The sequence below is a fragment of the Anguilla anguilla genome, chromosome 4 (genome assembly GCF_013347855.1).
Source record: "Anguilla anguilla isolate fAngAng1 chromosome 4, fAngAng1.pri, whole genome shotgun sequence".
Lineage (NCBI taxonomy): Eukaryota > Metazoa > Chordata > Actinopteri > Anguilliformes > Anguillidae > Anguilla > Anguilla anguilla.
In genome coordinates, this window is record NC_049204.1 from 6,750,964 (window position 1) to 6,774,313 (window position 23,350).

General features: G+C 52.6%; 1 protein-coding gene across 1 annotated transcript in view; it reads right to left on the bottom strand.

The window, feature by feature from the left end:
* Nucleotides 1-305: 305 nt before the first annotated feature.
* ell (elongation factor RNA polymerase II) overlaps nt 306-23,350 on the bottom strand; it is a 54,378-nt gene continuing 31,333 nt past the window's right edge. The window contains exons 3-12 of the mRNA XM_035416345.1: nt 20,092-20,213; nt 17,553-17,716; nt 14,741-14,994; nt 10,039-10,163; nt 6,767-6,857; nt 5,005-5,683; nt 3,950-4,016; nt 1,136-1,307; nt 621-665; nt 306-494 (exon numbers count right to left, since the gene is read on the bottom strand). Coding sequence (XP_035272236.1) covers nt 378-494; nt 621-665; nt 1,136-1,307; nt 3,950-4,016; nt 5,005-5,683; nt 6,767-6,857; nt 10,039-10,163; nt 14,741-14,994; nt 17,553-17,716; nt 20,092-20,213 — 1,836 coding nt within the window. The 3' untranslated portion in view covers nt 306-377. The remainder of the gene's footprint in view (nt 495-620; nt 666-1,135; nt 1,308-3,949; nt 4,017-5,004; nt 5,684-6,766; nt 6,858-10,038; nt 10,164-14,740; nt 14,995-17,552; nt 17,717-20,091; nt 20,214-23,350) is intronic.

Here is a 23,350-nt window from a genome sequence, read left to right on the forward strand (position 1 = left end):
AGAAATGTTTTGTGAGATCCTCAAAGAATGCGGATTATCCTGTCACACCCTTTAAGAGACCTCTGTGCACTCATGGGGGGCTGGGTTCAAAAGCCACACAGGGTTTTATCCAGGTTGAACGCGGCTACTCGAAGAGCTTGAGCCGCACTTTCAAAATAAGAGGGAGGGGGGGGGAGGGGACAAGGGGGGGGGGGGGGGGGTCTGCTTTGTCATCACTAGTGCTTTTGGCCCCAAACGAAGGGGGGAATCAATTCTCCCTCGGTGTCATCTTTGATAAGAACTTTTGGAGCAAGCAGAATCCAGACTTTTTTTTTTTTTTTTTTTTCTCCTGTCTGGTTTCCAAACGAAAAAAAGAAAAAAAAAGAAAAAGCGTAGCACTAGTGCCAGCTTTGCAGTTGCTGTTGATCGTATTCCGCTATCAGTTTCTTTATGTGAGCCAGTTTATTGTGCAGATATTCACAGCGGTTCTTCTCCTGGCTATAGTTTGGATTAGTCTGCAAGGGAAGAAGAAAACATGATGAGCACCACATGACAAAAACTGTTCCTTCTGCTGGACTTCAAATGTCCCCCCCCACCCCCCATAAAAAAATGGATCCAGTGTCCATTTTCAAAAGACTTACCTTTTTTATTTTGCGATACTCTTGTAGTATCTGATTGTGGATTGTCTGTGGAACAGAAAACACAAACATTGAGGATACTGTCAAACAGAACCGTAACCGTAATCATCCTGACCAAGATTACTGGAATCATCTACCAGTCAAACGGTGTCAGATCACAAAACGTGATTAGAATGTTCTTAGCTGAACATTCTAAATGCTGATGTCACAGTCGCTGCTGGTAACTGAAAGCAGTGGAGTTCTAGAACACTGCCTTAGAATGTTGAAAAAACATCCCAGAAAAAAAAAAACCTACGCCCTACCTTCAAAAGGGTTACACACTGAAACATGAATGAATGGAAGGCCTCTGATATCAGGGGCTGGGTGGATCAGCTGTACTCCAACCAATGATTTAAAAAGCACCCATAATGCTTTATGACAATTTCCCAACCCGGTTCCTGAACTGGCGGATTTAAAACGGATCTGACCCACAGCTGGGCGAATGAGGAGTGGGAGGCTGGTGGATTTTGGGGGGGTACCTTGTACTTGTCGGTGCCCTGCTGGAGCTGCTTCAGCTCGGTGTCGAGCACGGTGAACTGGCGGGTGATGCCCTCGATGCGCGCGTGCAGCCCCCGGTACTCGCTGTACTCCGCGTTGAAGTCGTTCTTGTAGCTCTGCCGCTGCTCCGGCGAGGCTATCTCCGTGTACTTCCTGCGCGGAGACGAAACACGCCCGGGAGCGTCAGGAGACCGTCGCCACCGCCGCCCCGAACGCCGTGCACACGTACACGCCGCGACCAGGCCCCGACCGGGCCTCCCCCCCATCCCCCCGCCCCCCCCCCCCGACCGGGCCTCCTCCCCACCCCACACCCCCCCCCCCGGGGCTGTTTCACACCTCGTCCCAAAGGGCGTAACCACCAAAATTACAACGGACACGGGACACTGCCGTTCCGCCCCATTACAAACGCTACGCCTCCTCAGCTCTCCCCACAGCTGTTTTTTTAACATGAAAAGTTTCCACTCTGGCTGCAATCCCAGTCGAAGCTACCAGAGGAAAAACCTCTCCAGTAACTTTGGGCAGGTCCGTCAAACTGGATTAGATGACGGGCTGATAATTGTACAGTAAATACTGCGCAATGTCCTTAATTTAAGGACATTTCTTTCCTAAAATAGCGCGGCTGCCATTGGATGACCTGAAGCAGCCGAGGTAGCATGACGCAGGTCAACGATCACAGCCTCCGTTCAGCGTTACGCACAAGGCCACACCTACACAAACCTTATATTTGTGTCGTGATGAAAATTCCTTGTGTACAGTTACATTACATTACAGGCATTTAGCAGACGCTCTTATCCAGAGCGACTTACACAACTTTTTACAAAGCATTTTTACATTGTATCCATTTATACAGCTGGATATATACTGAAGCAATTTCGGTTAAGTACCTTGCTCAAGGGTACAACGGCAGTGTCCTTACCTGGGAATCGAACCTGCGACCTTTCGGTTACAAGCCCAGTTCCTTACCCACTGTGCTACACGCTTCTTTGCAGTCTATTCTGTATAAACCCAAAGGTATTCACCGAAGCTGCTTACACTCTGCAGCGATGCAGGGAGTCTGATCGGAGCTGCAGACATGAGGATTATGACCTTCACGAAATTAAGAGTCCAATCTGCTCACGTTGGACTACAGGTGCATGTGCAACTACTGCATACCTTAATACAAAAAGCTGAGGGGGACAGGAACAGAAAATGACATTAATCCCAAATTTTAGTAGGATTTGAATCATCCAATAATCCAAAGTGGGATGGATTATATACCACTATCCAATCCTGGATTAACCCATTCCTTTACCTTTTCTGATAGGACACAAATTTTTATTACCCTGCATTATTAGCAATGATGAAGCTTCAGAGAAAAGCAGACCACCCATCTCATCCCAGTGAGTACATGTGTACTTGGGTTTCCATGCTAGCTGATACTTTTGCATCACGCACACATATTCTGGTTTTAAAGATAGCCAAAATTTTAGCATCGCGCACACATACTCAGGCCTTCTTGCTAGCTGACATGTTAGCATCGTGCACACATACTCAGGCCTTCTTGCTAGCTGACATGTTAGCATCGCGCACACATACTCAGGCCTTCTTGCTAGCTGATATGTTAGCATCGCGCACACATACTCAGGCCTTCATGTTAGCGATATGTTAGCATCGAGCGCACAGACTCAGGCCTTCTTGCTAGCCGATGCTAGCATCGCACGCACACATACTCAGGCCTTCTTTGTGGCTGACATGTTAGCATCACGTACACACATACTCAGACCTTCGTGCTAGCGATATGTTAGCATCAGGCCTTCGTGCTAGCGATACGTTAGCATCGCGCAGCGGCTGCAGCACAGGCCTGCGCTCAGGCAGGCGGGAGAACACGCGTGTTTAACACATGGCGGGGAGCTGCTGCTGCTGCTGCAGCCACAGTGGGAGCGTGTTATCTGTGCGAGTGAGAGATCAGCAGAGGGGAGGCTCTCCTAACGCGCAGCCCGAGCAGCGGAGCACGATAGCGCTTCCCTCAGACACGAAAGCTCGCCAGGAGGAGCGGGAATCCGTGCCAGGCGACCTTTTCCGGAATCTCTTCTGGGAAACGTTTTTTTTTATTGCCGAGTCACGGATCTGGCGTCAGTCTTTCCCCAAATCAGACGACGCGCCAACTTCCGGAATGCACTCTGGCTAAATTATTTTTGTTGTCCATTAATTATTATAGACTGCAAAAAAACGTGTCTAAAATATTTCACTCATTTGGTTCCCAAATAAAGGCGAATGTGAGACCTCCGCTGCACTCGTCCAAAAGTGACAGCCGAACTTAAGGGGCCCCCCACAGCTCACAATCAGCACAAGCGACGACGCAGGAAACACAGGACAAACAAGCAGCTCTGTGATAAACGGCGCACAGCGTGTGAGCGCAGGTTAGCCTGCTGCCGAACAGCGGTTTGCCCTGAGGAAGGTCCCGGCGGGAACAGGACAGCCCCGAGGCTGCTCCAGCGCAGCGTGAGACGCGCGGATATCTGAACCCAGGCCAGGCCGTGCCGAGGAGCGGCATTCCGCAGGCTGCCTTTAACCGCTAACCTGCCGCCGCAGCGCTCGGCCTCGAGCAGGAAGCGCCTCACGCCAGCGACAGTTCATTCATCTGAGGCAACGAAGCGGCGGAACGGACGCCTCCGGCCGTACAGTTTGAGACAAACGAAACGAGGGAAACAAGGAACTGTTTAAACAATCTACTGACGGTGGAAATAAACTGGAAGACGTGAAGCACACAGGCAGCGCTGATCCACTTAAGGCGTAAGCACAGTTAAGGCTCTTACGTTAAATAGTCGGCCGCCTCCGAGGATGACGTCAGAATACTAGAATCGTTGCACATCCCGTTGAGATCTGTGAGGAAACAGAAGGGTACTTATCAGAGCTCAGCACAGAGTAGAACACAGCAAAGCACATTACGCAGACCAGACCACAACACAGTACAGAACTGCACACAACGCACAGCATAGCACAGAACACAGCACAGAACTGCACACAACACACAGCATAGCACAGCACAGAACACAGCACAGAACTGCACACAACACACAGCATAGCACAGAACACAGCACAGCTCAAAACACAGAACAGTACACAACACACAGCACAGCACAGAACACAGCACAGCTCAAAACACAGAACAGCACACGACACACAGCATAGCACAGAACACAGCACAGCTCAAAACACAGAACAGCACACACAGCATAGCACAGAACACAGCACAGCTCAAAACACAGAACAGCACACAACACACAGCATAGCACAGAACACAGCACAGCTCAAAACACAGAACAGCACACAACACACAGCATAGCACAGAACACAGCACAGCTCAAAACACAGAACAGCACACAACACACAGCATAGCACAGAACACAGCACAGCTCAAAACACAGAACTGCACACAACACACAGCACAGCACAGCACAGAACACAACACAGCACAGACCAGACCACAACACAGCTCAGAACACAGCATAGCACATAACACGGAACAGCTCAGAACACAGCATAGCTCAGAACACAGCATAGCTCAGAACACAGCATAGCTCAGAACACAGCACGGCGTTCTCAGTCTCTCCACGCAGCCCTCACAGGCCTGTCACACAGGCACAGAGACGAACAGAAGCCCCGGCGTGGCGACTGACCACACGCACGAGCTAACACATAAAACATCCTGCAGCCATAAAGATGACGGCGGCCCACAGCAGATGGCGGCCTGCATCAGGCTGAGCAACACGACCGTGCAGTGGAATTCTGAACACTAGAGGGCGCCGTTTCACTGCCGTAACTGTATCGCCACTGAAAACATTCGAGCAGATCTTCAGCAAGGCCTCACCTGTGCTCCCCTGTGGAATACTGCTGTTCAAACCGCCGGAGCCAATGGCGAGCTCGCAGGCCTTCTTGGGCTCCGCCCCTCGGTCCTCCCCTCCTTTCCTCTCCCGGTCCCTCTCCCGCTCCCTCTCTCGCTCCTTCTCCCGCGGTTTCTCCTTGTCTTTGTGCTTCTTGGACTTCTTCTTGGGCTTGCCGTGCAGCGATGCCGCGGAAGGGGAGGGGCCGGAGGCCGGGGCGTCGGCCGACGGCCTGCTTAGGCCGGGCCGGGGGGAGGAAGAGGAGGAGGAGAGGAGCGGGGCGGAGCCCAGGCTGGAGAGGGAGTTGGGGGCGGGGCCCGAGGCGGCGGAGGAGGGCTGGCTCAGCCGCTCCGCCACCGCCGCCTCCTGCGGCCCGTCGCAGTCCCGCCCGTTGTGGCTGGAGTCGTTGCTGACGTCCGACAGCGGGTCGAAGGGTCGCGAGATCTCCAGCACGGGGAGCTGGGAGCCGGACGTCACCCCGTCCGCCGCCGCCGCCGCCGCCGGCCCCGACACCGGGACCCCGCCGCCGCCGCCGCCGCCCGCTGGCCTGCCGTTGGACGAGCTCAGCTTGCCGTTGACCGGGCCGGAGGACGCCTTGCTGGCCAGGTGCGAAATCCGGGGCTTCTTATTAGCCAGCGGGTCGATGAACTCCTGCGCCGCCCGTTTCTGTTGAGAGCGCACACACAACGGCGGTCAGCGAGCCCGGCACGGCGAGGCCACGCCCCCACAACGCTCCATTGATCCCCCGGTGGGGGAATTCAAATCTGCCACCAGCAGAAAAGGTGCAAATAAGATCAGCAGAATGAGTGCAGCGTGCGCGCGTGTGTGCGCGCGTGTGTGTGTGTGTGTGTGTGTGTGTGTGTGTGTGTGTGTGTGTGTGTGTGAGCGTGTGTGTGAGCGTGTGTGTGAATGTGTGTGTGAGCGTGTGTGTGTGTGTGTGTGTGAGCGTGTGTGTGTGTGAGCGTGCAGGAGTGCATGTGTGTGGGAGGGGGCAGGTGCTACCTCACCCATCAAAGGAAAATGACGTGTGCGGTTTTAGCAGAAGCGGCGGGGGAAGGTCAAAGTCAGTAGCACGTCGTTCCATTGCTGACTCAGGAGTGACCGCCATTTCCACGTAAAGCCTCACTTTATCACCAGAGCATTTCTACGGTGGCTCAGGAGGCCTGCAACCCTTTGTAGAGTAGGTGTTTTTGGAATGTTTACAGTGTTCTAGAACTCCACTGCTTTCAGTCACCAGCAGTGATTGTGACATCAGCATTAGAATGTTCAGTCAAGAACATTCTAATCACATCTTTGTGATCTCACACCATGAAGGGTGAAAAAAGCACAAAGCCCCAGAGCCTGTATTCATAAAGCATCTCGCAGTAGGAGTGCTGATCCAGGATCAGTGTGGAATTGTCCCTCAGAATGGATAATGCTAGCACACACAGAGACAGGGGGAAAACCCTTTCCTGGATCAGCGCTCTCACATACAGCAGAGATGCTTTATGAATACAGACTCGGGTGCGTGTGACTCTCCCCGCCGCGCCGCGCCGTCGTCGGGGCCGGCAGGACGTGACCTTGTTTGGTTTGGCAGAGGAGCCTGGATTTCCCTGCGGTCCCATTAGCCCTGATCCAGCGCTGATGCGCTGCGGTTACCTGCTCGGGATACACAAGCTGCTCATTTAAATAGGAGCCGGAGACGTGTGCGGCGAGGGGGGGGGGGGGGGGGGGTGGAGAGGCGGGGGGGGGGGGGGTTACCGTGCTCACCTGCGACGGGGAGGCGCCGGGCAGCTCTTTCGGGGGGCTGACGGGGTTCTCCGTGGGGGCAGGGGGGGCGTTCTGGGACTGGCACAGTTTCCTGTAGAATAACAGAGGGCACAGAGTCAGCACACCCCCACACTCAACCAAGCTGGTGTCTGCTGCCCAACACACCCCCACACTAAACCAAGCTGGTGTCTGAGGGCTGAACACAGGCCCACACTAAACCAAGCTGGTGTCTGAGGGCTGAACACAGGCCCCACACTAAACCAAGCTGGTGTGTGAGGGCTGAACACACCCCCACACTAAACCAAGCTGGTGTGTGAGGGCTGAACACACCCCCACACTAAACCAAGCTGGTGTCTGAGGGCTGAACACAGGCCCCACAGGCCCACACTAAACCAAGCTGCTGTCTGGTGCCCAACACACCCCCACACTAAACCAAGCTGCTGTCTGGTGCCCAACACACACCCACACTAAACCAAGCTGCTGTCTGGTGCCCAACACACACCCACACTAAACCAAGCTGGTGTCTGGTGCCCAACACAGGCCCACACTAAACCAAGCTGCTGTCTGGTGCCCAACACACACCCACACTAAACCAAGCTGGTGTCTGGTGCCCAACACACACCCACACTAAACCAAGCTGGTGTCTGGTGCCCAACACAGGCCCACACTAAACCAAGCTGCTGTCTGGTGCCCAACACACACCCACACTAAACCAAGCTGGTGTCTGGTGCCCAACACAGGCCCACACTAAACCAAGCTGGTGTGTGAGGGCTGAACACACCCCCACACTAAACCAAGCTGGTGTCTGGTGCCCAGCACACACACACTATAAACCAAGCTGGTGTCTGGTGCCCAACACACACCCACACTAAACCAAGCTGGTGTCTGGTGCCCAACACAGGCCCACACTAAACCAAGCTGGTGTCTGGATCAGTCAAGATGCTCAAACTCAAGTCCCAGAGGACAGAGCACTTTCACAGTCTTTGGCTTTGGTTATCTTGCAATCAGACTCTGGAAACGAGGTACGCGGATTCTCCAGCCAATCAGTGACTTTGATTAAGCACTTAAGTGTCGGAACACATGAAACACCCAGCAGATGCTGTGGACCTCTAAGATTCAAGCTTCAGATCCCCTGATCAAAGTGATCAGTTTCCTTTTCTTCTTTTTGTTGAAAAATGTTCACTTCAAGTTGAAACAAAGTGGCTTTCATGACAAGACTACTGCACTGCTGTTTTAACCATTGGCTTGAATAACAGCATAACATAGCTCTACTACCAAAAAAGAAAAAAGAGCTAGGGGTGAAATGGTTTTAAGTGACAGCACTATGCAGTGTGTGAAGCCATTTCTATTAAACATCAGTTCTTTCAGTAGGTGTTTACAGTCAGGTACGTCACGGTGTAGAGCACCAGAACACAATTCTGTGCCAAAAACAAACATCAAAATATCAGCCTTCACATTTTCCCTCTAAAGCTCTTAGTCAAGGCAATTCTTCCACCCAGGAGCCTTCCAATTATTTCTAGGCTCGCTTTACTTTTCGAGCTGTAATTCTGAAAAGGCCGGGTGGGTCAATTTTAAGACAAAGAGACCGTCATTCGCAGGTGAACAGAAGCGGAGTACTCCGTATTTGGCAGAGGGACACTTCACAACACAACCGGTTTGGTGAACAACTTCACTTCATTCGTACCTCATGAAACCCTCGCTGGCTTCACGGCAGCCATTGCAATAGAAACACTGCAGTTCCTCTAGGGAGCGGAATCAGGGATTTTACTGTAATCCCAGTACTAGAAAGCACCATATGCTCTGCCTGTGGTGCAGGCCCAATTTATTATGAATTCTAAGGATGCACAATTCTGGGATGACAGATATTGCAGGTAAAAAAAAACACATTTAAATGTCTGTAACTTTACATTTATGTCAAAATTAATACTTAAAAAAAAAAAAAAAAACTCAAACCATTAATCATGTTTAAGCATGAAAGCATTCAGGTTGTTTTAACACAGCTGGTAAGAATTTGCCAGACAAACAGAACACAAGCTGTAGAGGCTGCGGAGGGCGAGTCTGGCCAGAAGAGGGCAGTGTCGCACAATGTTTAGTAGACAGGGACGCACCCCGAGGAGGGAGGGAGGGAGATGGGGGGGGGGGGCGGAGGGAGGGAACAGTGAGCCAGCAGCGGGGCCGCCGTCTCAGTCTGGACCTCGGACCAGCGCTGCCCGCACACACACGCGGATCAGCACGTACTGGAGGAGTGTTGCATCACCGCCCCTCCAGTAGCGCAGCTGCTGCGGCTGCCTGAGCTGCGGGGCGCTGCGGTGACCGCCAGAGCACGGCTCCAGGGAACGCGCCCGCCGCTCACTGATAAACCAGCAGAGCTCAAAGTGCAGCAGATACACACACACACACACACATATACACACACACACACAGATACACACACACACACATATACACATAAAGACGCACGCACATATACACACACACACAGACACACGCACACACACACACAGACACGCACGCACGCACACGCACACATACAGACACGCACGCACACATGCACACACACACACATACAGACACACACACACACACACACACACACATACAGACACACTCACACACACACATGCACACATACAGACACACTCACACACATGCACGCACACACACACACACACAGGGGTGCACACACACACACACACACACAAACACACACACGCAGGGGTGCACACACACACACACACACACAAACACACACACGCAGGGGTGCACACACACACACACACACAGACACAGGGGTGCACACACGCGCACACACACACACAGGGGTGCGCGCACACACACACACACACACACACAGGGGTGCACACACATATGTGCTTCTTCTCAATGCCAGTGAATATCCAGACAAACGAGTGAAACACTGGGACCTCTCTGTTTGTCTGGCAGAGCACACTAGCAGGCCAGGCTTCTCTAAATTTAGCCATAGGGAGAGAGTGTTCTCCACCGGGACAGCCCGCCAGGACCCGCTAACGCGGCGCTGAGGGGGGCCGTCCCAAAGCAGTCCGCCCCACAGATGATCTCATTAAAGGGAAACAGCCATTTTAAAAAAAAATGTCCCCGCTGCACACGTAAAACCGGTACACAGAAACCCCGCCGGGACAAGCGGTCAAACATGGCGGGACGGGGCGCGTTCTCCGAAACAAATACTCCGTCCGGCGTTCGCGTGCGGGGGGGGGCGCACGGCGAATTGGGGGTAGAGGCCGCGGCGCACTTACCGAACCAGGATCCTCTTCAGGAGCTGCTGGTCCCCTTCGGAGTAGCCCGGCCAGTCCTTCTGCACGTCCTTGTACACGCAGTCCTTCAGCGTGAAGGTGTTGTCCCTTCCGTTCAGGTTAGCCACCTGCAGACACAGACATCGCTAAAAGCCCCCGCCGCGGTTTTAAAAGCCCTCGCCGCGGCGCGGACACGCGACGGCATCGCTTCGGTCTGAACGTAACTTTCCATAATCCGTAAGCCTGGATTATGATGCCCACTGCGAAAACCGTAGCTTTTTAGCCGTTCAAATTGACACACTCAATTTGCTCACTCGGTAACACGGGAAGGGTGAGAGAGAGAGAGAGAGATAGAGTGAGAGAGAGAGAGAGAGAGAGAGAGAGAGAGAGAGAGAGTGAGAGAGAGAGAGAGAGAGAGAGATGCACTCATGTTCGGACTCGGGCAGAATTTTATTTCTTTATAGGGAACTGTCGATTTCGATTAATTTCCGCGAAACTCACAACAGACTGAGGAGAAACAGAAGTCACTGAAGTGAAACAAACAACAACAACAAAAAAAAAAAAAGCAGCAATCCAGTCATGACCCGTTTCATGAAGACAATTAGACGCTTCCCAAAATGACATTACCGATAAAGGTGTTGCACTTGCAAGGGCTTCCATGTCCACAGTCAGAATTGAGATGTATACTGTATACTACGAGTGCCAAGGACTGAAATGCACAGAAAACTGTTTTTGAAAGGAAAGCCTACGCATGAGACCTGCACCGAACAAACACCCCCCTGTCTACAGGAGTCAGCGGCTGAAGCCCCACCAAGGCGGCACAGGGTCATGAGGTCTAAAGCAAAAAATAAAAAATAATAATAAAATAAAAAAGGGGAGAGGACATAACATATGAGAAGACATCGTAATCCGAGAAAGGACAGGAGTTAGCAATGTGTTCACAGCAACACTGTGGTCAGGAGTGATCATCTTTAGGCAGGTTTTGGCTCCAGGTTCGAGCGTTTTTTTCCCCACCGAACTGCAGAAGGTTTCGATGAGAGCTGAGCTCACCCAGCGTATCTCCCCCTAGAAACAACTCTTGGGGGCCGCTGAACACGTCTCATCTGCAGCAGATGAACGGGCCTCTTTGGAGGATCAGGAAAGCGTCACACGCGCACACGGAAATGTCAGGCCGTCTTATATCTTATCCTCAGGTTCCCTTGGGGTCGCGACAGAGAGAGAGAGAGAGGGGAGAGAGAGAGAGGGAGGGAGAGAGAGAGAGAGAGAGAGAGAGAGAGAGAGCGAGGGAGAGAGAGAGAGAGAGAGAGGGAGTGAGGGAGAGAGAGAGAGAGAGAGAGAGCGAGGGGGAGAGAGAGAGAGAGAGAGAGCGAGGGGGAGAGAGAGAGAGAGAGAGAGCGAGGGGGAGAGAGAGAGCGAGGGGGAGAGAGAGAGAGAGAGAGAGAGACGAAGAACGTCCCTTCGCGGATGTTTCCCGGCGTTTGTTTGGCGGTGGTGGCGGGCACGGGGGGGATGACTCACGCGGATGACGCATGGGTCCCGCAGGACCGGCCGGAGGATCTCGCCTCCGTCAGACGGGACGAGGCGAGCGCACGACGGCAGACGGCCGCGAGCGGAAGGACGGGGGTTTGGGGAGGAACACCGAGGGACCTCGAGCGCCGGGAACCGAACTAAACCGCTTCGGCCGCCGGGGAGCGCGGCCATCAATCCGCAGAGCGTCCCCCGTTCGCGCGCTACGTCCGTGACGCGGGGCGGGTACGCTGCCCAATTAAAAGCATCCGCACCCATCACAAGGGGGGGTCCACACGCGACAGTCTGCGTTTCGTACGTTCCGATTGAGAAGACGGGAAGTCACTGAAGTTGTTGGGTCTTTTCTACATTACAGGCATTTAGCAGATGCTCTTATCCAGAGCGACACACAGGATTTACACTGCATCCACTTACACCGTAGGATATACGCATACTGAAGCAACGCGGCTTAAGTACCTATCAAGGGCACAACAGCAGTGTCCTACTGGGGAATGTGACCTTTAGGTTATAAGATCAGTTCCCTTAAGCATTATACTACACTGCCGCCCAAAAGCCTTCACTTGTAATGCTACCAGCGACACTGGGCGGTACGAGGCTGAGCCCATTAAAAAACTATCTTCTGGAATCAGGAAGTGATGGTGGTGGAAGGAATGACTTAATTTCGGGAGAGCATTCTCTGTGTACCTGTGATTTAGCCAGTGAGGGAAAGCGGGCAGGAATTACAAAGGCCAAGGTCTCTGTTTTTAGCCAGAGGATGAGGTTCCGATACAAATAAAAAAACTGACCTTTAGCAGGAGGAATACAGATTTCTTTTAGTTGAGTCTTCCAAGCCTTACAGTGAAGCTAACGTGTTGATAATTTCTGATACCGGTGTTTGAGATTTCCTAGTGTTTTTTTTTGTTTCCCCGACATCCTCTCCATCCAGACAAAACATGCAGACGAAAGACAGGGGGCGAAAAAAATTCAGCGCTGTGAAGCGAGCGCGAAACGAAATCGTTATTTGCGAAACGGTCTGAACAGGGCGGAAACGCCTGAAATACAGACGGAGCTCCAGTGGCGCAGCGGCGTAGAGCTGAGTCATATCTGGATCGAATGACACAGGAGGAGAGCGGAGACAGCAGATCTTTAACACCAGATCTGCTGCGTCTGCTCCGGGGAAATCGCACCGGGCCGCGATGATGATGATGATGATGATGATGAGGCACGCGGCAGGCCGAAAGCACGAGCGCTTCGCATCGGCACGTCCCGGTGCGGAAGGGCCCTGTCGGGGGGGGGGGGGGGTGCCGCTAATGCGATACGCTAATCCCCCCAACATCGCAAACACGCGGCGCTCGGCCTTGTATTGGCAATCCTGCAAAGAAATGGAAATTGAGCCGCAATGCCTCGAGCTGAATTACTTCCGTTCACGAAAACGTTGTCGTTACTTAGCATTTTGAAAGTGGGCTCGTTATTGCAACGCTTGGACTTCCGTAACGCTTGAAAAGGTGAACAACAACGCGGTGATTTGCATATTTGGACCCGCACAAACAAAATGACCGAGCGCCTGCTCGTGGAGTTCACTGAAACAATTCAGTATACCACCAGCTTACACCTTTATTTTGATTCGCATTTCAATATTTATGCTATTTTCCAAACGCTTGTAGTGAAATTATATAACTGATGGCCAAACAAAAATCACGATTGACTGACCAGCACGTACAACTGACTACACTACAGGGACTGACCAGCACGTACAACTGACTACACTACAGGGACTGACCAGCACGTACAACTGACTACACTACAGGGACTGACCAGCACGTACAACTGACTACACTACAGGGACTGACCAGCACGTACAACTGACTACACTACAGGGACTGACCAGCTGCAGGAGCACCCGTTATGTTGACTGACTCTGCCACAGTGACAGACTGCCTGTAGTGACTGACCCATCTGTTGCAATGACTGACCAACTCCGCCGCAGTTACTGACATGTTGCAGTGACTGACTGACTCTGCCGCAGCGACTGACTGACCTGGTGCAGTGACTGACTGACCTGGTGCAGTGACTGACTGACTCTACTGTAGTGACTGACTGACCTGCCGCAGTGACTGACTGACTCTGCCACAGCGACTGACTGACCTGGTGCAGTGACTGACTGACTGACTCTCCTGCAGTGACTGACTGACTGACTGACTCTCCTGCAGTGACTGACTGACTGACTGACTCTGCCGCAGTGACTGACTGACTCTGCCGCAGCGACTGACTGACCTGTTGCAGTGACTGACTGACCTGTTGCAGTGCAGTGACTGACTGACTCTCCTGCAGTGACTGACTGACTCTGCCGCAGCGACTGACTGACCTGTTGCAGGAGGCTGACTGACTGACTGACCTGTTGCAGGAGGCTGACTGACTGACTGACCTGTTGCAGGAGGCTGGCTGACTGACTGACCTGTTGCAGGAGGCTGACTGACTGACTGACCTGTTGCAGGAGGCTGGCTGACTGACTGACCTGTTGCAGGAGGCTGACTGACTGACTGACCTGTTGCAGGAGGCTGACTGACCTCTCTCAGTGACTGACTGACCTGTTGCAGGAGGCTGACTGACTGACTGACTCTCCTGCAGTGACTGACTGACCTATATCAGCGACTGACTGACTCTGCTACAGTGACTGACTGACCTGTTGCAGGAGGCTGACTGACTGACCTGTTGCAGGAGGCTGACTGACTGACCTGTTGCAGGAGGCTGACTGACTGACTGACCTGTTGCAGTGACTGACTGACCTGTTGCAGGAGGCTGACTGACTGACTGACCTGTTGCAGGAGGCTGACTGACTGACTGACCTGTTGCAGGAGGCTGACTGACTGACTGACCTGCCGCAGTGACTGACTGACCTGTTGCAGTGACTGACTGACTCTACTGTAGTGACTGACTGACCTGCCGTAGCGCCTGACTGACCTGTTGCAGGAGGCTGACTGACTGACTGACCTGTTGCAGTGACTGACTGACCTGTTGCAGGAGGCTGACTGACTGACCTGTCGCAGTGACTGACTGACTGACCTGTTGCAGGAGGCTGACTGACTGACCTGCCGCAGTGACTGACTGACCTGTTGCAGCGACTGACTGACCTGCTGCAGTGACTGACTGACTCTACTGTAGTGACTGACTGACTCTGCTGTCTCAGTGACTGACTGACCTGTTGCAGGAGGCTGTCCAGCGTGTCCTTGTCGTGGGGCGAGAGGCCGTCCTTCTGCAGCCGGAGGATGAGCTCGGGCTTCCTGTAGGGCTTCAGCGCCAGCAGGTGAGTCAGCCGGTCCCGCAGGGGGCGCTGCTGCACCCCGCTGCCCCCCTTCTTCATCGTGCTTGAGATGATGACGGGGCGGGACGTCCGCCGCGACGGGGCGATGTCCGACAGGCCGGGCGCGGGTTTCCGGATCTGCACCTTCTTACCTGCGGGACACACACACCGACCGGGTGAAGGCTGCAGCCGACGGCACAGACCAGATCACCACAGACGCGTACAGCATCTCAAACCGGCCACGACTGCCCAGACAGCCAGGAGCGGAGAGAGACGGGGGCGTAAAAAAGACGGGACCATTTTTTTTTGTTTTTGGCAGGAGAAGCCAGGAGACGCCCCTGAAACAGCCCCGTCCTGTCAGATCACGTCTCCAAAAAAACCATCCACGTACCGATTAAAGCAGACTGCAGACGGAAGGGCCTTTCGGGGAAGCCGTCACGGGCTACACGGACGCCCCACGCGCTGTCTGCGCCAAGGCGCCGTTTCCCAGCGCTAAGGGTCAGTGAGCGGAGCGGAGCTAGCGGGGACGGCGGCGGCGACACCGAACGTTTTTAACATCGATTAACATCGCATCGGCAGCCGCGCTGGGCCTCCACAGAGCAGGCCCGAGCCAGTTCCAGCACGTTCTCTCCCGTTCGTCTGCTACACACGCAGCCGAGGTGCAGCGATGTGGGGTACGGGGGGTGGGGGATGGGAGGTGGGGTACGGGAGGTGGGGAAGGAGGCCGAAACGCGGTCCGCGGCACCATCAGACCCGATCCCACGGCGAGTAAAGGAGCCCAAAAAACCCTGCAGGTGAAGGTGAACAGGCGGGGGGCGGAAGCGGGGGCGTTTCCGTGGTGACGGGCCACGGGGTTCAGCCTGACACAGATGCGCTTGCTGAGTCAGGCGCGGCGACCGCAGACTTCCCCTTTGCGCCCCGGTCACATGACCCCGCCAGGCAGGGAGCCTGCGGTGATCTTCCCCTGCTGACAGAGCCGCGCTCACTGCAGGTTACAGTGCGCTGCGGAACGGGGGCCTACAAAACCCGGAACCCTCCCAAATCTGGAGCACGGACTGAAGTAAAACAAAAAAAGAGCTGTTCCGGGTTTTAACTCAGCACAGTCATCCAGCTAACTATGTAATCCAGGGGCCTGTATTATAAAGCAGGATTACCCCAGTTAGCTGGATAACTGCACTGAGCTAAACCTGGAGCACGGACTGAAGTTAAAAAGAGATCCGTTCCAGGTTTTCACTGGGCGCAGGTATCTAGGTAACTCGCTGCTCGGTGATGCAGACCCCTGCCCTTTTCGGAGAAAAGCCGAGACAAAGCCCCGCTGAGCCCTTCCCCGAACACGCGCTCCCTCTCAGACACCGCCACCGAGGGGTCCGTCTGAAACCCTATAAATAAACGGCGCTGGGGAGGGATGACTGGCTTCGCGACACGAACGGGGGCCGCAGTCGAGCCCCCCCCCCGCCGAACCCGCTGCTGCTGCTGCGGCGGGACGGCCGGCTCCTCCTCCTCCTCCTCCTCCTCCTCCTCCTCCGGGCCTCCCAGCTCCCTAAAGCGGGATTAGGGCTCCAAAGCGCCTCCGTTTGTACTCCCGAAACTCCGGTACGGGAGGAGGCCGAAGAACTGGTGACGCACGGGAGGAATGGATGCTGGGAAATGGAGGATATGAGGGGCCCACCGGAGCGAGTGTAAATGGTTCTCTGCATTTTTGTTTGGCGACACTTTATACAAAACTGACATACTCTTTTTTTCTTCCCCCCTCCCCCCCCCCCAAAGCTGCTGTTTGCGGTTTAAAGCAGCAGTTTGAATTGGCCTAATTAGACGAATATAAAATCAAATACATTTTTCACACTCAGGCTAAAAATCACACATCAAGTAGCACATATGAAAAGACTCTGAATGAAATGCTAAGGTTCAAGTAGCAGTAAATTACAGCTTCCGGCTGAAGGACGAATACAGGAGGCCAATCTTGAACGACTAAACAAGCTCCTGGATGCAAACAGCTTCTCAATCAGCACACCGCACCAGACAGGTCTAACCGGGTGAAAGGGGTTCTGGGAATCTGAGTCCTGCTGGGAACAGGCCAGTCAGAGACGCACCAGGCCTCCACACTCTCACAGACAGAGGCCTTTGTGACATCACAGCAAGGCCCGAGCCGGCGGAACCTCCGAGCTGGAATGCGGCGGGTGGTCCGCGGGAGGCGCAGTCAGACGCCAGGCCGCCGCTGGCTTCGATGGCGGACGCGGCGGGGGCCAGCGCATGCATTATGGATGCAGGGCAGAGCCACAGCTCCCTCTGAAGCAGACCCGGGTCGAACACTGAACTGCCTTTTAAAAACTGCTGCTTAGACACTGCTAAAAAACAACTACATTATCACACTGAAAATGCGCCCAGCAGACTGTGTAGAATTTTCAATGAGTCACATTACTAACCAAAACATACAGCAGCACGGCAGTCCAATCAAAAACCCTCTTTCAAATTCTTTTTTCTTCTAATCTTGATAGTAGTAACAGGTAATAGGCATTTTACCAGTGTCTGAAGGACTAAAATCATGCATTTGGCCCAGGGCTGAATTAAAGATTACTCTTTATAAGACGTGGTTTTAATCCGTATTTCTTCTTCAGCTGTACTTCGGAAAAGGTGCTATGGAATATCATTATCATTATTATTATTATGGTAATAATGGGTGTGTCAGCAGGCGCTCTGGGCGGGCCCTTACCCACGTAGCGGCCGCCGGGCTTGATGACGATGGCGCCGCGGCTGCGCGTCTCCTCCTCGGCCTGGGCCATGCTTTGCCTGGCCTTCTGGTAGGAGTCGTCGGTGGCGCACACGGTAATCTTGTCCTGGATCCCACCCAGGCAGTCCAGCTGAATGCTGCCCTCGCTGAGGAACGAGAGGCGGGGGGGAGAGAAAGAGGGAGGGGGGGACGCTGGTTAAATGCGGCAGACACGCATCAGCATTTCGGTACGCGGACTAGGGCCCTGTGTCACCGGGCATCGCAGGGTAATAGCGCTGATCCAGGCATCAGTTTCACCTTTAACCCTTTAAGCTGTGACATCACAAACACGCGATTACAGCGTTCTCAACTGAACATTCTAACGCTGATGTCACAATCACTGCTACTGGCGCTGCAGGAAAGCAGTGGAGTTCCACAGCACCGACTTAGGATTTAGAAAAACGTTCAGAAAAAACCTACTCTTCAAAAGGTTAAGCTCACCGTGAAAAAGGTTGGGGTATAAACAGGGGGAGACCTGATCCACAATCAGCGCCCTGTGCTTGGAGATGCTTACGCATACGAGCCCAGCTGCATCGCACCAGAAAGACCTCAGAGCAACAAACTGCCACATTCTGCACACAGTCATACCTCAGACCAGGGGTGTCAACCTAAATTCCCACGGGGGCCCAGTGTCTGTAGTTTTCGTAGTTTCGTTTTCAATCAGCTGCCAATTAAGGCCTTGAGAATTAGGCGTGAGGATTCTTTAACCAAACGAGGACTCAGATGGTGCTGAGAACACCTCGAGAACCCAGCAGACACGGCGGCCCCTCCAGGAGTGGAGTTACACACCAGGGCCCTAACACCGTTACTTACACCCCAATACCTGAAGAACGCATGGTGGCCACGTATCAAATCAATTTGCTAATATGAAAAGAAATACGCCTACAATCCGAGCTAAATGACTTCTAAGCGGAGACGTGTCCCCTGCAGTCGAATAAAGAAGCACTGTAATCCCTACTTGCCCGTAACACTACTGAAAAGCTTAACAAGAAAACATTCCCATGCAACAAAAAATATGCCGGTGAACCCTTCCGGTAAGGGCATATTTCCTGAAATATGACTCGGGGGGGGGAAAAACAATCGTGCACAAAATGTCCGCCCCGACGCGACTGGAAATCGTCAGAATTCACCGCAGTCCGCATTTTACAATCAGCGTTATACACGAAACCGTAGCCTTTGACTCATTTCCGAATGTTGACATTTGGGACATGGCTTGGCAGGACAGGCCGTTTGTTTTTCCGAGCCGGGGGGGTTGACTTGGGAGTGAGAGCTCTTACAGTGCTGGTTCAGGACAGAAAAAAAAAACAGGACTTCCACTGCTAGGGAACTGGGCCAAAGAAGAAGCCATAAATCTGCCACTCTTCCTGTCTGAGCTCCAGCATCGTTGGCTTGCCGACACTGCTGTGCCCTGCCCCACCACAAGCGCCAACCAATCAGGACACACCAAGAACTTGTTATCGGAGTTGTTTAACAAAGATAATCTACCAGCACAGAACATATGGAAGTAAACATAACTTTTTAATCGGAGGGAAGCAGACGAGAAAGTGCACTTGCAAGTGGTCAGATTCGCGAACTTTTCAGTGAATTCTGAGCAATCATATCCTTGCAGGCTATAGAGCGCACGCTCTGTACTTCAACCGTACAATCAGCCTAATTTGTGATTAAATATAGTCTACATAACAATAATTATTATTATTCCTTATTTTATAATTAAGGTAATTTTAGTAGGCGTGTGACATTTTTTTAACAGTAGGTTGTCAGCCATCAGTTTGAAGAAACACAGCCTCTCTCACTGTCACTCATTTGGTCATGTCTGGTAACAGGTGAAACCGCTCCGTTCACCGACCCGATCAGCTAGAACCGAGCTTCGGGGCTGACGTGACACAATCCCGTAATGCACGATTCTCGGCAAAACGCATAAAACTACAGCTCCAGGGACAAACAGAGATCGTGTTTCGACAGTCAAAACACACAACCCCCTTTGAAAAGCAGGTTCTTTTTGGAATGTTTTTTTTTCTCCAAAATTCTAAGTCAGAGTTCTAGAACTACAATGCTTATGATTACAAGCAGTGATTGCTACATCAGCATTAGAACGTTCAGCTGAAATCATTCTATTTACGTGTTTGTGATCTCACACCTTAAAGGGATATTTCACTTTGGTGAAAACACAAGTCATTTTGTGGAGCTTACCCCATTGTATTTGCATAGGGTGAATACTAGCAACAATCAGTCGTCCCTCCCGACCGTTAACGGCACTGCCGTTCGTCCCGGTCGTCCGGTTCCCAATTCACTCCCATTTCTATTTGCGACCTCGCCACAAAATTAATCGTTTTAAAAACGCAAACTAACGACGAAGGAAAAACGGATCGATAAACGAGACCTTCGGCGTCCGACAGGCGAGCAAGTCCTGACGAACGAGGAAAAGGCGGAGCCCTGCGTGTACCTGTGGAAAGGGGCGGAGCCTCGGCCTGCGCGCTCTCACCTGGTGACGTACTGCTGGATGCAGTCGAAGCTGCCCTGGGGGTTGTCCCTCCCCACGTTGGACAGGTAGAAGGTGAACGTTCGCACCTCATTGGCGTTTTCCGATCGCGGTATCGAGATTTTCTGTTGAGGGAGAAGGAGGGGGGGGGGGGGGTGTCATTTTAAAAAATCTACCCATTAACCCAAGATGGCAGTAGTACATACACGGGTTCAGTTAAAACACTGTAAGCAGCGCAAGAATAACATAACACAACAATACGTGATGATACAATAAACAGGGAACTGGAAACACTTGTACAAGGAGCGTTAAAGATCATGTTTCTCAGACTGGTTTCCAAGTTTTTGAAGCTGAACCAAAAAAAAAAAGTTTCCATGGTGGACCCTGCATTACAACAAAAACTAATTTTAATGATTTTTTTTATTTTGCATGTTGTTAAGAACAGATTTACAGCCCTAAGCTAAACATGGATGTTTATGGTTCCCGTGTTGCTGTTCAGGATGTGTACAGAAGATGCACAGACTATCAAGGACAACAGAGGCGCGTTCAAGTTCAGCGAACAAGGCGAACGTTTGCAAACTATTTCAAACTTTTTTCCATTAGCTTTGTGTTCGCCACGAACATTTGCAAACATAAGCGAACGGTCTGAAAAGGTAGTTTGCGGCAAACAAAAATGGACGCTGGACTGAGGGAAATGTTCCCAGATGGGTATTTCAATTGAAGATGCCATTAAGTGTGATCAGTTTTTTTCAATAATGTTATTGCTAACGCTAGCCAATGGTTTTACTGTTCGCTAGCTAGCTATTGTTTTTTTTTATTATTATCGGTGATCACAGAAGCGGCTGTGAGTACAAACGCTCTCGTCGCCATGTCTGTTTATGTTTAATGCAAAACAATTTGAGATGTTCGTAAAAGCCGTTCAAATTGAACTGTTCAAAGAAAACATGTTCGCCACGAACATTCGCCTCTGTTCGCTGAACTTGAACGCACCTCAGACCTTAACACTGAACACACAGCTGTCAAACGTCATACTTCACACTTTTGTGCCGTAAGGCAGCGTATCCAAAAAATTTTTCCTTCCACGGCACACAACAAATTTACACAATCTCACGGCACACCACAATCAGTAGCGAGTGACGTACTGAGTCTTATGCGACGTGTCAACAGCAGGCCTAAATGTTCTATCGGGCTTTTAATTAATCGATACGGATTTTAAAGACATTTACGTTGGCTTTTTTTTTTTAATGGGATTTCTTCATATAAGTTTTTAAAAAATTCAGTTGAAGTTAATAATTTTTTCGAAAGGATTGACTGAAGGCACACTGAAGTGCCGCGGCACACCGTTGGGAAAAGCTGTCAAACTACACACACCGGAAAAAAAAAACAAAACATCAATCTTAACAAGTACCGCAGTCTTACATTTAAACTTCAAAATCGTACTTCCTTTACTTTTTGCCAATGCGGTGAGACAGGTGGTTACTCATTTCACGATTTGTAAACGGGCAAGGAAATGTCACTTATCAAGCAAGAGGTACCTTAAAACAAACTAATATTATCCACTCGAGTGCCACTGCAGGGCCCTATCTGCTGTGTGGACCAGTGACTGCCCTCGAGGACTGTCCAGGCTAACACTGCTGCCCCTGCCAGCCTCACGCCACACCACATACCCCCTCGGCCAGGCTGCGGCCTGCTGGCCCCCTAGCCCGTCTAGACCGGCCCAGTTTCACCAGCCCCCCCGCAGCCCCACAGGGATAGCTGCCCCCCCCCCAGCCCCGCACGGGAGCAAGAATAACCCCGGCTGCCCCCGCGTATGAGCCGTGCTCCGGAGCGCAGCGGGGGGCCCCCCAACCCCGCTCCGACGGTCCCAGATGTCAGGGTCAGAGGGGGAGGGGGCGGGGGGAAGGGGGCGGGGCCTTAAAGCAGGAACGCCGGCTCGGCTCTTCCGACTCAGACACCCTGGAATAATCCCAGCCGCCAGCACACACCCTGCCGCTGAAAGTGCAGCGCGTGCAATAACGCGAGCCGCTAACACACACACGAGCGTAAAGAGCTGAACACACTCCTTCCCAAAGTCCCTTTCTTCGGGGGGGGGGGGGGGGGGGGGGGGGGGGGGCGGACCTTAAGGGCGTTTCACACGGTGAGAAAACGTGGGTCTCATTTGGAAGGCCGGTGAAACTGCATTAAGAGTTATGAGCCTGGCTGTACAGGGAAGCCGTTGTGGGCTGTTAGGCTGTACAGGGAAGCTGTTGTGGGCTGTTGGGCTGTGCAGAGAAGCTGTTGTGGGCTGTTAGGCTGTACAGAGAAGCTGTTGTGGGCTGTTAGGCTGTACAGGGAAGCTGTTGTGGGCTGTTGGGCTGTGCAGAGAAGCTGTTGTGGGCTCTGTTGGGCTGTACAGGGAAGCTGTTGTGGGCTCTGTTGGGCTGTACAGGGAAGCTGTTGTGGGCTCTGTTGGGCTGTACAGAGGAGCTGCTTTAGGCTGTTAGGCTGTACAGGGAAGCTGTTGTGGGGTGTTGGGCTGTACAGGGAAGCTGTTGTGGGCTGTTGGGCTGTACAGGGAAGCTGTTGTGAGCTGTTAGGCTGTACAGGGAAGCTGTTGTGGGGTGTTAGGCTGTACAGGGAAGCTGTTGTGGGCTGTTAGGCTGTACAGAGAAGCTGTTGTGGGCTGTTGGGCTGTACAGAGAAGCTGTTGTGGCCTGTTAGGCTGTACAGAGAAGCTGTTGTGGGCTGTTAGGCTGTACAGGGAAGCTGTTGTGGGCTGTTAGGCTGTACAGGGAAGCTGTTGTGGGCTGTTAGGCTGTACAGAGAAGCTGTTGTGGCCTGTTAGGCTGTACAGGGAAGCTGTTGTGGGCTGTTAGGCTGTGCAGGGAAGCTGTTGTGGGCTGTTAGGCTGTACAGGGAAGCTGTTGTGAGCTGTTAGGCTGTACAGGGAAGCTGTTGTGGGCTGTTAGGCTGTACAGGGAAGCTGTTGTGGGGTGTTGGGCTGTACAGGGAAGCTGTTGTGGGGTGTTGGGCGGTGCAGAGAAGCTGTTGTGGGGTGTTGGGCGGTGCAGAGAAGCTGTTGTGGGGTGTTGGGCTGTACAGGGAAGCTGTTGTGGGGTGTTAGGCAGTGAGGAGCTAATCTGCCATCACCTGTGATCATGTTCTCTTCTGAGCGACAGGTAGGTAGGACACACAGAGACAGACAGACACACACACACACACACACACACAAGCACACAGACACACATACAGTTGACCTGAAATACCACACACACACACACAG